We start from the raw sequence: 13879 nt of genomic DNA on the forward strand, positions 1-13879 counted from the left end.
TAAACTCGATGCGGTTTCCTGAAATGAACCTCGGGACAGAAGAACTTTAATGGAAAAGTGGGAAAAGCTGAACAACGTCTGGAGTTAGCAGTAAGGTATCAATGTGGGCTTCCTAATTTTGACAAACGTGCCCCACTAATGTGAGATGGCAAAATCAGAAAACCTAACCAGGGTGAAAGGTCTGTGGATACTCTATACTGTGCTATCTTTGAAACATTTCTATAAATCTAAAACTATTCCAAAATAAAAAGGTTTATATTTAAAACTTGACGTGAAAAAGTTTTCATTCAGAACTATAAGACAGTAATGATAAAGCTTATGTTTATAATGATTATGACATAAAAACTATAATCACAAATACGTAAATTAAAATAATTAAAATAAAAAAGAACCTCCTCTCCATAAAACATAACAGATACATGCAGTGACAGATAATAAATATATTATAGTGAGAGATAATGACTACTTATAAATAAAGACATACTGGTAAATATTACCAAGTAACAATTTCTTTATATTTTATTATATGAAAGGCGGTGGGCAAAGAAAAGAAAAAGGAGTGAATAGCAAGTGATATTTAATTAGGCTCTTTGTGTTTGTTTCTAGTTAACTTAAAAAATAAATGGTGAAAAATATCAAATGTTTGACTTTATACAATAATTACTTCCAAGCACACAGAAATAGTTTGGCTATCCTTTCAACAACGTATCGAATGATCCAAGATTGAATACACTTGGTGGAGAACAAAATAGTAAAAACAGTGTGTGTCTCAAAAGTTTAAGGACTTTTTTCAGTTCTACTCTGAAGATAAATGTCAGATCTCCACGTGTAGAAAGGATGAAATCATTTGTGGGAGAACAGTGCTCCAGTCAAGAACAAGAAAGGCCAGATAAATTAAAAGATCCTCGAAGGCTGCTGCTGCTGCAGCAATGACCAGAGTGACTAAGCTTTGCAGAGGGGTTCAAGGGAGAGAGGTGATTTGAAGATCTACAATCCCTGAGTTTTATTTATTATTATTATTATTATTTTTAATCCTCACCCGAGGACACTTTTTGCATTTATCTTCAGATAGAGTGGGAGGGAGAGAGAGAGAAACATCGATGTGAGAGACACAGAGACTGGTTGCCACCCACATGACCCCAACCGGAGCCAGGGACAAACTGCAACCGAGGTCTGTGCCCTTAACGGGAAATGAACCCGGGACTCTCCGGTATGCGGGCTGATGCTCTAACCGCTGAAAAAACTAGCCAGGCCTCCCCCTGAGTTTTAAAGGCTGAAGGCATGGGCCAGGGCAGAGAACGCAGGCTTTGGCCACACAGAGGGCTCCTATGGGAGGACACAGAAATTCTCAGCTTTTGGCTGGTAGACTGGACTGAAGTGACAACATAGGAGATTTGAGAATTGTTTCCACCTCAGATCATTTGCTCAATCCCAAACCTGTCTGGGGCTTAAAGTTAAAATGCTAAATCCTAGCATCTCTGAAAAGAGTAATGGAGTTTTCCACCGTTTTACAATGTTGCGGAGACAAACGCGAGAAGACAGGAGTGACCGTGCAGCTGTCAGCTGGCGAAGGAAAACAGTGCTGAGGTGAACTTCAAGTAGACCGAGACTTCCATCCCCCATGGAAGTATCCACGGAAGATACTAAAACATTTTACACAGTGACAGAAATGAACTAACAGGAAACATTTTATGAAGTAGGAGAGAATAGGGATAGCTGGTTAGGTGATAACCTTAAGCAGCAAAAAATGTAGAACTAGAGGCTGCCCTTAAATAGAGGCATGTAGTAAACAAAGAAATACATTAGGACAGTGAGAGCATATGGATGCAAATGCAGGCAGGCCGGTGGATACAATGGTGGGGGCAAGCAGAGTTCTTTTTCCATTTGGAAGGAGAGGGAAGATATCTGAGAAGGAAGAAGAGATAAAATAGTCTGCTAAAGAGAAGAGTGAATGGACTAACAAAAAGCAAGGAGACTGTCAGGTACCACTAAGAGCCAACTTGAAGACAGTGGTCATAAATTGAAGGTAAGTTCAGTTGGCAAATTTATGTCATATTGTCCTGCCATATAAATGTGTGAAGGTGTAGGACAGGAAGAAAGTTAAATTTATAAGACTTAGGCTTTGCTGGGTGAGTAGGACAAAGGAAGAGAGGGCCAAGAGGACTAAGGTCGTATTATATTCAAGTTAGTGATAATTATAGTGAGCCGTGAAGTCTAAGCCAGACAGAGGGAAGCGAGGACATGAGAAGCTTGAGGGATAGAAAAATGGGGGAGGGGGGAGATCAATAGAAACAGGTGCCAGTATAGTTGAAAATTTGCTAGAGTCAGAGTTCGAGAATGAGCTGGAAAAAAGATAGTAAGTGGTGTTCTGAAAGTGGGATGCCTCCAACCGAGACTGGTAATGACCAAGGACAGGATGTGACCATGGGGTGGATGGCGGAAGTCATGCAGAAGACATGATGACTGGAAGAGAGAAATTCAAGATGAGAGGCTGGAATACTGAAAACATCAAGAATCCTGGCAGAAGTAGGCTGACGAACGGGACAAAGAGATCCTAAACTCTTTAAGAAACGAGGGAGGAGACGTCGGCGTGTGTACGTGAGTGCAGCAGGAGTATGTGCTGGATGGTACAATCTGATGCAAGAGCCTCAGAGCTGGAGGTGTTTAGAGAGGCAAACGCACAATGATCTAAAAGCACTAATGAGGAACAAGCCTCCGTGTACCCTGGAATGATGCCATGGGAGGGGACACAAGCACTACTTGAGGGGACTGCAGTGGAAGCAGGACCTCTGGGAGGTAATCAGGCTTCAGCTAGAGCAGGGAGGTGTAAGTCATGCTCAGAAAGGAATACACTAAGAATCTGATTCATTTATCAATATTTACTAAAAGGCCCTGAATTAGGCACTGGGAATAAAAGAGTAATAAAGACATAATCTTAGCTCTCACAAAATTGCGACTCAAATAAGAAGTCTAATGTCCGAGTGATTACATTAAGGAACATAATCATATTTTATAACAAGCTAACAGCTTATTAAGAAATGAGGATGCATGTATTTGAAGAATGCTATAATAAAAAATGTGATTATTTTTAATATATCTACCATTGTGACATTAATTATATGGTAATAACGGATTTGAATTAAGACTACATGGGGGGGAGTCATTTTTAATGGTAAAGGAGGGGAAAATGGTAGGTGTGTGCTTTTACAGATACATGCAGTTACCTGAGACAAAGCGGCATCCCGTTCTTCTATCACTGCATTCATTTCTTCCGCAGTTATTCTCTTTTTACGTGCCTTGGTCTTGTAGATTCTATCCACAATTACAGCTCCATTCTCCTCAATAGCTATCCCTGTGTCTGCATTGTTTATTCTGTTCAGTAATTCCTGTAATGTCTACCAACACCATTATATGTTAGTCAGACATGAAGTTTTAATATATTTTATTTAATATAGGGTTTTAATTAATAGGCACATGTGAATTGTAAATTGACTGAGTGAAGTTATTGAATTTTCATATTGCAGCAAAGATGTACATTATTAGTGTGTCAATTCTTCTTTTCCCCACATCTTAGTTCTTGAAACCCACTCAATTGAACTTAAGCCTCTAAGATATAAGACTGACATCAAGAAATCTCCTCAGAGAATGGCTTACCATGTCATTTTCTTCAGGGTTAATATTTTCTAGCCTAGAAAAAAGGGACACAGAAAGCCTGATCAGTAGCATTTCCTTAGTGCAGCAAAATGAGTTCGCTTTTTAAATCTTTAGAACCTCAAGTAATTTCATTCGACTAGTCTTTAGAGTCAACCATGACACTGAACATATTAAAGTGCCACCTGCTCGACTCCATCTTTCAATAATGCTCCATATCTTCTGTGCTGACTTCAGACTGTTAAGTTATTAATGTTTACTGCTATATATGACTACAAGGATCAATTGTTCATATGTGCTTAGATGAAGAAAGTTCCCCAGTGATAGAAGCACTCATTCTCATCATTGTATTTATTCCTGGACTTTCAATTCTTACCAGAAACTGTAATTCCTCTGTTTTTTGGACATCATCACAAATAAAACAAGGCAAGTATTTTTATTACAAATGTTAACTATGTTACCTCGAAAGCAATGACATATAATAACCTTGAATTTGACTTGGAAATCTCCTGCTGCCACCTATTTGGTAAAACAAATATATTATATAGAAGAGCTGACCAAAACTGAACTACATTTTTAGAAGACTATTGCTATTTTCTCTTTTTCATTACATATATAGAATTATTCAATTAGGGACAAAGAAGGCAAATTGGGTCCCCTCGAAAATTCACATTGTCTTATAAGAGACACAGTGCTTACAGAAATGACTGTTGATTTTGGGAACTGAAGAAATGCAGTAAAGGAAAAAAAAAGTTTAAATGACATAGCTTAGAAAATATCTATAATATAATTTAGGCAACCACTAAATTGGATAAATTAAATGAAAATCTATAAAGGGTATCAGTAAAATGATGTAGATTTTAGAAATGGCCTCAATTATTTTAAAATTGTACTAAAAAGTTTAGATATCTAAGTTGCTGGTCCCCCCATTTCTGTGCTCCTATGATTTAACACTTACCACAAAAAAAGGATACTAGAAAAAGATAATAGAAGACACTTAATAAATTTGTTATAAAATTGTTCCAAAGTCTACAGTTCAATAAAGTTGCTACATGATGGAAAGTATAAAATTTAGGACACTGCATTTTAACAGACATATATATATATATATATATATATATATATATGTTTTATATATACATATGTATATATGTACATATATAATATGTGTGTGCATATATATATGTTATATATGTGTGTGTGTGTGTATATATATATATGTATTTAACCAAACTTTCTACACATACTTAAGCAGTAAACCTGATTGCATCGCAAACTACTAGTGTCTACTGAGATTCAGATTTCAACAAAGGGCAAACATCCTCATCGTTTCTCTTTTTTCTCCCAAAACAAATCAACAGTTTCTAAATATCCTGCTTCATAAAATCTTGTTTTACAAGAACAGTGAAGATAATCACTTATTTTTCTCTCAATTAAAAAACATAGCAGAGATGCATTGCTGAAAAAAGAGCTGAGAAAAGATGGCGGTGGGCAGGACCCGAGGGAGGGTGAGTGTGTGAGAGGGTGAGCTAGTAGGTAAGAGAGAGAGAGTGAGTGGACATGAAGGTGGACAACCAACCACGCGTGCAGTACAGAGACCCGGAGCAGAAGGTTCTTGTGCTGTGGACGGGAGCAGCCGGCTACCACGGTAAGCGGCTCTTCAGGGCGCTTCTCCCTGAAACACGGGGAGGTCCCAACATTTTGGAAGATCCCGGGTCTTCCCTGGGAGGAGGCAGTGGGAGCAGCTAGGGCCCAGCAACCTAAGCCCACCAGCGCACCTGGCACCATGGGACCAGTGGACACCCTGTGTCAACACAGACCAGTACACAGGAGTGGAGCTGCTAAGGTGCCTGTTGCAGAAGCTGCAAATGGCCAGGAGCCCAGCACCATCCCCCACAGTAGCAGCCTGATCAGAGTTGAGATATACCCCCAGCAACAGAAGCTGGGGAGCAGACATCCATCCCCAGGCAACAGAAGCACCCATCAGCAGCAAGACCCAACCCCAAAAACTACAGCAAAGGCTGAGCAGGAGCTAGGCCCCACTGGGCAGCAGCACCCCCTAGCTGCCAGCGGCAGAACTTGGGGCTCCACAGAGGCCTGTGTGACCCAGCAGCCCACAAGATAGGTGAGGAGCCCGGTCTCCAGAAGGAACTGTGTGATCTGGCTCCCCAAGGGATCAGCAGGAAATAAGGGCTCCAATGGGGCATGTACAATCCAGCTGCCCACAAAATCGATGGGGAGCCAAGCCAGGGCCCCAGTGAGGCCTGTGCAACACAGTTGTCCATGCTATGGGCAGGGAGTGTGGCTCCAACAGGGACTGAGCTATACAGCTACAGGTGGCACCAGCAACCAGCTGGGAACACAGCTCCAGAGGGCCCCATGTGATCCAGCAGTAGCACCTACCAGGATACACCAATACCAGCCCCCAGTAGTCAATCTTCCAGGATCCACAGCAGGCAAGAGGCAACACGCAACAAAACAGTATGGGAAGCACAGTAGCCATATTTGATCTACAGTGAGCTGCCTACACATCCAGACATCCCTCACCGGTTCTAGAGCTACCAGATGGCTAAAATGGGGAGACAAAGAAACAACATCCAAAGGAAAGAAAAAGAGGATTCACCAGAAAAGGAACTACAGGAAATGGAAGACAACAAATTGTCAGATAAAAAATTCAAAGCAATGATTTTAAGGGTGCTCAATTTGGTGAGAACTACAAGCAACTTAATAAGAATTATGAAGAGCTCACTGGGAACTACTTCAGCTCAAAAAAAGAGGGAGAAGCTATGCATAAAAATCAAGAGGAAATAAAGAATGACATAGCAGTTATGAAAAATACCTTAGAAGGGTTCAGTAGTAGATTAGAAGAAGCGGAAGACCAAATCAGCGACTTAAAAGACAAGGTAGAGAAAAACACCCAAATAGAGCAGCAAATGGAAAAAAAAATTTAAAAAGCAGGAGGAAAGTTCAAGGGAGCTGTGGAACAATACAAAACATAACAACATTTGCATTATAGGGATACCGGAAGGAGAAGAATCAGAGAAAGGAATGGAGACTTTGAAGAAATAATGGCAGAAATCTTCCATAAACTAGTGAAGGAAAAAGTCACACAAGTCCAGGAAACACAGAGAGTCCCACGCAAGATGAACCCCAGAAGACTCACAGCTAGACACATCATAATAAAAATGGCAAACATTAAAGACAAATACAGAATCTTAAAGGAAGCAAGAGAGAGACGAAAGTTACCTACAAGGGAGCTCCCATTAGACTGTCAGCTGATTTCTCAATAGAAACGCTGCAGGCCAGAAGGGAGTGGCATAAAGTATAAAAAGTAATGCAAGGTAAGGATCTGAATCCATGACTACTCTATCCAGCAAGACTATCATTCAAAATTGAAGAAGAAATAAAGAACATCGTGGATTAAAAAAAAAAAAACTAAAGGAATTTACCACCACCAAACCAGCCCAGCAAGAAATGCTGAAGGAGCTGTTGTAACAAGAAGAAGAAACAGAGAAAAAGAGCGAGAGAGAGGAACACAGGCACATAATTAAAATGGCAACTAATAACTATCTATCGATAATTACCTTAAATGTAAATGGCTGAAATGCTCCAATCAAGAGACATAGGGTAGCTGATTGGATACAAAAACACAACCCATATATACACTGTCTACAAGAGACCCACCTCAAAACAAAAGACTCACACAGGATGAAAGTGAAGGGATGAAAAAAAAGTTTTCCAAGCAAATGAAAATGGAAAAAAAGCTGGTGTAGCAATCCTCCTAACTGACAAGATAGACTTCAAAACAAGGGCTATAATAAGACACAGAGAAGGTCACTACATAATATTAAAAGGATCAAACCAACAAGAGGATATAACCCTGGTAAACATAAATGCACCAAATATGGGAGCACCAAAATATATTAAAAAACTTCTGGAGGACTTCAAGGGAGAGATCAATAGCAACACAATCATAGTAGGTGACTTTAACATGCCACTGACACCACTGGATAGATTTTCTAGACAAAAAATTAACAAGGACATAGAGTCCTTACAAGACAAACTAGATCAGTGGGACTTCATTGATATTTACAGAACATTTAACCCCAAAGCTGCAGAAAATACATTCTTCTCAAATGCACATAGGTCATTCTCTAAGACAGACCACATGTTAGGACACAAAGCAAGTCTCTACAAATTCAAAAAAATTGAAATAATATCAAGCATTTTCTCAGATCACAGTGGCATGAAACTAGAACTCAATTACAATAAAAAAACACAAAAACTTTTGAACACTTGGAGGTTAAATAACATGTTATTAAACAACAAATGGGTTACTAATGAGATCAAGGAAGAAATGATAAACTTCCTGGAAACCAATGAAAACAAGCACACAACAACACAAAATTTATAGGACACAGCGAAAGCTGTCCTGAGAGGGAAATTCATAGCACTACAGGCCTACCTCAAGAAACAAGAATAATTCGTAATTGACTTTCTAACCCTACAACTTAAAGAACTAGAAAGTAAACAAACAAAAAATTCAGAGCTGGTAGGAGGAAGGAAATAGTAAAGGTCAGAGCAGAAATAAATGACATAGAGACTAAAATGAATTCAAAAGATCAATAAAACAAAAAGCTGGTTCTTTGAAAAGATAAACAAGATCAATGGACCTTTAGCCAGACTCACCAAGAAACAAAAAGAGAGAAACCAAATAAATAAAATCAGAAATGAAAGAGAAGTAACAACTGACACCACAGAAATACAAAGGATCATTGAAACACACTATGAACAATTATACACCAACAAATTGGACAATCTAGGAGAAATGAACAAATTTCTAGAAACACACAGCCTCCCAAAATCGAACCAGGAAGAGATAGAAAACTTGAACAGACCGATAACAACAAAGGATATTGAAGATGTAATTAAGAAACTCCCAGTAAACAAAAGCCCAGGCCCGATGGCTTCATGGGGGAGTTTTACCAAACATTCAAAGAAGATCTAATACCGATTCTCCTCAAGCTATTCTAAAAAATCCAAGAAGACGGGAAACTTCCAAATTCATTTTATGAGGCCAGCATAATTCTAATCCAAAACCGGATAAAGACATTACAAACAAAGAAAACTACAAGCCAATATTCCTGATGAACACAGATGCCAAAATCCTTAACAAAATATTAGCAAATCGAATCCAGCAATACATCAAAAAAATTATTCATCATGACCAATTGGGTTTCGTCCCAGACATGCAAGGATGGTACAATATTCACAAATCAATAAATGTGATATACTACATAATCAAAAGAAAAGATAAAAACCATATTATCATATCAGTAGATACTGAAAAAGAATTCGACAAAATCCAGCACCTATTTCTGATAAAAACGCTCAGCAATGTGGGAATAGAGGGATCGTATCTCAACATAATGCCCACTTTCGCCACTCTTATTTAACATAATACTGGAAGTGTTAACCACAGCAATTAGACATGAATGAAAAAATAAAGGGCATCCAAATTGGAAAGGAGGAAGTGAAACTGTCATTATTCGCAGATGACATGATATTGTACATAGAAAACCCCAAAGACTCCATCAAAAATCTACTAGACTTAGTAAATGAATTTGGCAAAGTAGCAGGATACAAAATTAACATCAAGAAATTGATGGTATTCTTATAAACCAATAATAAAGTCACAGAAAGAGAAACTAAAAAAAAATCCCATTTACCATTGCAGCAAAAAAATTAAAATACCTAGGAATAAACTTAACCAAAGAAGTAAAAAACCTCTTCACAGAAAACTACAGGTCATTGAAAAAAGAATTAAGGAAGATATAAAAAAAAGTAGAAGCATAAACCTTGTTCATGGATTAGAAGAATTAACATCATTAAAATGTCTATACTACCTAAAGCAATATATAGACTCAATGCAATCCCCATCAAAATACCAACGACATATTTCACAGAACTAGAACAAACACTCCAAAAGTTTATATGGAACCAAAAGACCCCGAATAGCCACAGCAATCTTGAAAAAAAAAAGAAGAAGAAGAAGAACAAAGTAGGAGGAATCACATTACCAGATTTCAGGTTATACTACAAAGCCACTGTAATCAAGCCACTGTACCACTGGTACTGGCACAAGAACAGGCAGATAGAACAATGGAACAAAATAGAGAACCCAGAAATTGACCCAAGACATTATGCTCCATTACTATTTGACAAAGGTGGCAAGAGCATACAGTGGAGTCAAGACAGTCTCTTCAATAAATAGTGTTTGGAAAATTGGACAGCTACTTGCAAAAAAAATGAAGCTAGACCACCAACTTACACCATACACAAGAATAAACTAAAAATGGATAAAAGACTTAAATGTAACTCGTGAATCCATAAAAATTCAAAAAAAAATTTAGGCAACAAAATTTCAGACATCACATGCAACAGAATTTTCACTGATGCAACACCTAAGGCAAGAGAAACAAAGGAAAAAATGAAAATATGGGATTACATCAAACTAAAAAGCTTCTGCACAGCAAAAGAAACAACCATCAAAACAGAAAGGGATCGCACTATATGGGAGACCATAATCGCCAATGATACATCAGATAAGGAATTAATTTCCAAAATATATAGAGTGCTCATACAACTCAACAAAAGGAAGACAAAGAATCCAATTAAAAAATGGGCAGAGGACCTAAATAGACACCTCTCCAAACAGGACATACAAATGACCAAGAGACATATGAAGAAATGCTCAGCATCACTAATCATCAAAGAGATGCAAATTAAAACAACAATGAGGTATCACCTCACACCTGTCCGAATGGCCGCCATCAACAAATCATCAAACAACAAGTGTTGGTGAGGGTGTGGAGAAAAGGGGACTATAGTACACTGCTGGTGGGAATGCAGACTGGTACAGCCACTGTGGAAAACATTACGGTGTTACCTCAAAAAGTTACAAATTGAACTGCGATTTGACCCAGTGATCCCACTTCTAGGAATGTACCCTAAGAAACCTGAAACACCAATCAGAAAGAATATATGTACCCCTATGCTCATAGCAGCACTATTTACAATAGCTAAGATCTGGAAACAACCCAAGTGTCCATCAGTAGATTAGTAGATAAAAAGCTATGGTACATGTACACAATGGAATACTGTGCAGTTGTAAGAAAGAAAGATCTCTTATCCCTTGAGATGGCATAGAAGGACCTGGAGAGTATTATGCTAAGTGAAACAAGCCAAGCAGAGAAAGACAAATATTACATGATCTCACTTATTTGTAGAATATAATAAACTAAATAAACTGATGAACAAAATTGAGCCAGAGACATAGAGGTGGGGTACAGACTGACAAGCTTCAGAGGAGGGGATGTGGGGGGGGAGATAAACCACAAAACTTATATGCATATATGCATGAACAGTGGACATAGACAACAAAGCTGGGGATGGGGCGTGGGGGTTGGGGGAGAGGATGTCAGTGGGGAAAAAGGAGAAACATCTGTAACACAAACAAATTAATAAAAAATAATAAAGAGCTGAGATATGTGAAAAAGTAAAAAATAAAATTTAAAAAAAAACAGTAGAAAAGTATGATAAAATTTTTACAGTTATTTATGGTCATGTAAAAGCATTTGAAGAATACCAGTGGCATGCAACCATCAGTTACTGGTTGGGTGAATATGATTTTAAAAAGAAAGGCATATATGGTGAGAAATATTTACTTTAATGTTGTCATTTTTCAATGAAATCTGACTAAGAGTTAATTATGGCAACTGTGAAAAACAATCCGAAAAAAACCTTAACTTAAAATTTTAAACTTCATAATTAATTTATTTAACTTGATAATTTAAAATGTAAAAAGATACATTAAAATTGAACATTCAGATTGGTAGATTACTGCCAACTTTTGAAAAAAGAATTTAGTTCTCAAGGTTATAAATCTCCCTTTTCTGTTTTAAAGAATTACATATGATCAGGAAGAAAATAACAGTGTAGATAGGTTATCTATTAAGTATATTCCAAATAATCAACACAACAAAAAGTTTATAGAATTCCTATGTAATACTTACAAGTTTTTCCCAGGCACTTCAATGTGAGGAATTATTGGTTTAACAGAAACATGTCAATGTTTTAAATGAACATCTTTCAACAGAATATGGGTAAGAAAATTGTATGCAGTCTAATACTAAAATTCCCTACAAACAACTAAAATTATTTTTAATTAAAATACAATTTTCTTATCAAAGTTTATACTAAATCTTTGGCACATGAATTTAGCATTTAGACTATAAATAATTTATGTGATTACCCTTAAGAGTCATAACATATGGTGATTTATCATTTTGCTGATGAATGAATTTGAATCATGTTTGGTACATACACCAGGTCTGACATGCAGGGTATGAGTGAGCCAAGTCAATCACTTAGCATTACATCTCAACTTTGCTTTGCTCAATTATACTTTAAAATTGAAGTTAGTAATAAATGGTCATTTGGAGAAAAAGGAAACTTTAATAAAAATGAACAAATGATTATTTTGTTATTTGAAGTTTACATAGAAACAAAGTAACTTTCAAAACAAACATAAATTTGGGAAGAAAAAAAAGCCAATACTTGCATTTCTCTACTACTGGTATTCATTTAAAAGTCTCAGATAATACTTGTCACAGATATCAAAGATCAACTATATTATAATTTAGTCTCAACTAGATTAGATAAAGCAAGGATCAGCAAACTTTTTCAGTAAAGGGTCAGATAGCACGTCAGGCTTTGCCATATGTTCTGTCATAGCTACTAAACTCTGCCTTTGTAGCACAGAAACATCCATAGGTCATATATACAGAAACAGGTGTGACTGCCTTCCAATAAAACTTTATTTATGAAAACAGGTGGAAGGCTGAATTTGTACCACAGGTCCTTACTTTCTGGATCCCTGATATAGAGTATTGAAAAATGAGACCAGATGTTTGATGTTAATACACTGTAAGTGCCAATTCAGTATATTTGACATATTTTTCTGAGCCGGATTGTTCAATGTCCATTTAAGGATTAATCATCACAAAATGTGGTTTTCAGAAATTTAAACTGAGTCCTATAATAACTATATCACTTACTTTATCACATAAAAGAAAACAAAAGTTAGACAAAAAAAATAGACCTTTATTAAAAAAGAATATAAAACAGCTATATAAGGCTTTTTTTTTTTCCTATATAAAATGACTTTTAGGTTTACAGCTTATTAGCAGCATGTAAAACATATAAAGCTTTACTGGTTTAATAAAGACTTAAAATAATAGTATTATATGATATAGCTGAGAAGCTAAATTATATATCATTAATATGAAGTCTACGGTTATACACAAGAATCTTAACCTTTTGTAAACTCTAAATTATGCCTACAACAGTTTGGCTAGACATAGTCATGATAATTAGTAAGAATTTTGCTGAAGTAAATGTCCATGGGCTCAAGTTTCAATTGATTTCCTATACCATGCAAATTCTGACTGACAACCTTGCACTCTAAGTGAAAAGACCCATGCATGAAATGTCACATTTCTTGATTTATCCCCAAATCACTCAATATCATGTCTTTCGTGTCTTTACTTTCTGAACCTATAGTCATTCACCTTGCTCAATGGAAAGAAGCTAAACTTTGACCTCACGTGCTAAAGAACTAGTGATCAGAAAATTATGAATTGTGTGTTTTTATTCTATCAGTCTCATTTTTTACATAGTACCATCCTTAATATGTTAAATAATACACCAACAATAACAAAGGGATAAAAAAAATATGCCATGATCTCAAAAGTAGGACTATACATAGGTAAACATATCTATATTAGTATGTATATGTAAGCCATTTTAACTTCAATCCTTTTGGCTGTTTTTTTTTTCTATTTTTAGATAAAAGTAAAAAATAAAAAAATAAAAAGCACTGTACATTCAAGGGGTAAGGGGAGGCAGAGACGTGGCAGAATAATAAAACAAAACAAACATTAATCATAAAGATGCCAAGAGATCAGAAGTGGTAAAGAGAAGAGGAAAAAGAAGACAAGGAATTTGAAGATTATAGAAATAAAAAAATAGAAAATTAAAACAAAAAGAGATGTGAAATAATTTATGTATAATTTCAACTTATACTCAATGCCTCCAAATGTGCTTTCCATCAAGCAAAGCTCAGTTATAAACTGGTTTTATCCTAATAAGGATTTAGTTTAAATGC

At 36.6% G+C, this 13879-nt stretch overlaps 1 protein-coding gene across 1 annotated transcript in view; it reads right to left on the reverse strand.

Annotated features, from left to right (window-relative positions):
• MIPOL1 (mirror-image polydactyly 1) overlaps nucleotides 1–13879 on the reverse strand; it is a 281045-nt gene that overhangs the window by 194929 nt on the left and 72237 nt on the right. The window contains exons 9-10 of the mRNA XM_036271182.1: nucleotides 3655–3688; nucleotides 3225–3395 (exon numbers count right to left, since the gene is read on the reverse strand). Coding sequence (XP_036127075.1) covers nucleotides 3225–3395; nucleotides 3655–3688 — 205 coding nt within the window. The remainder of the gene's footprint in view (nucleotides 1–3224; nucleotides 3396–3654; nucleotides 3689–13879) is intronic.

This window comes from Molossus molossus, unplaced genomic scaffold (genome assembly GCF_014108415.1).
Source record: "Molossus molossus isolate mMolMol1 unplaced genomic scaffold, mMolMol1.p scaffold_m16_p_1, whole genome shotgun sequence".
Classification (NCBI taxonomy): Eukaryota; Metazoa; Chordata; class Mammalia; order Chiroptera; family Molossidae; genus Molossus; species Molossus molossus.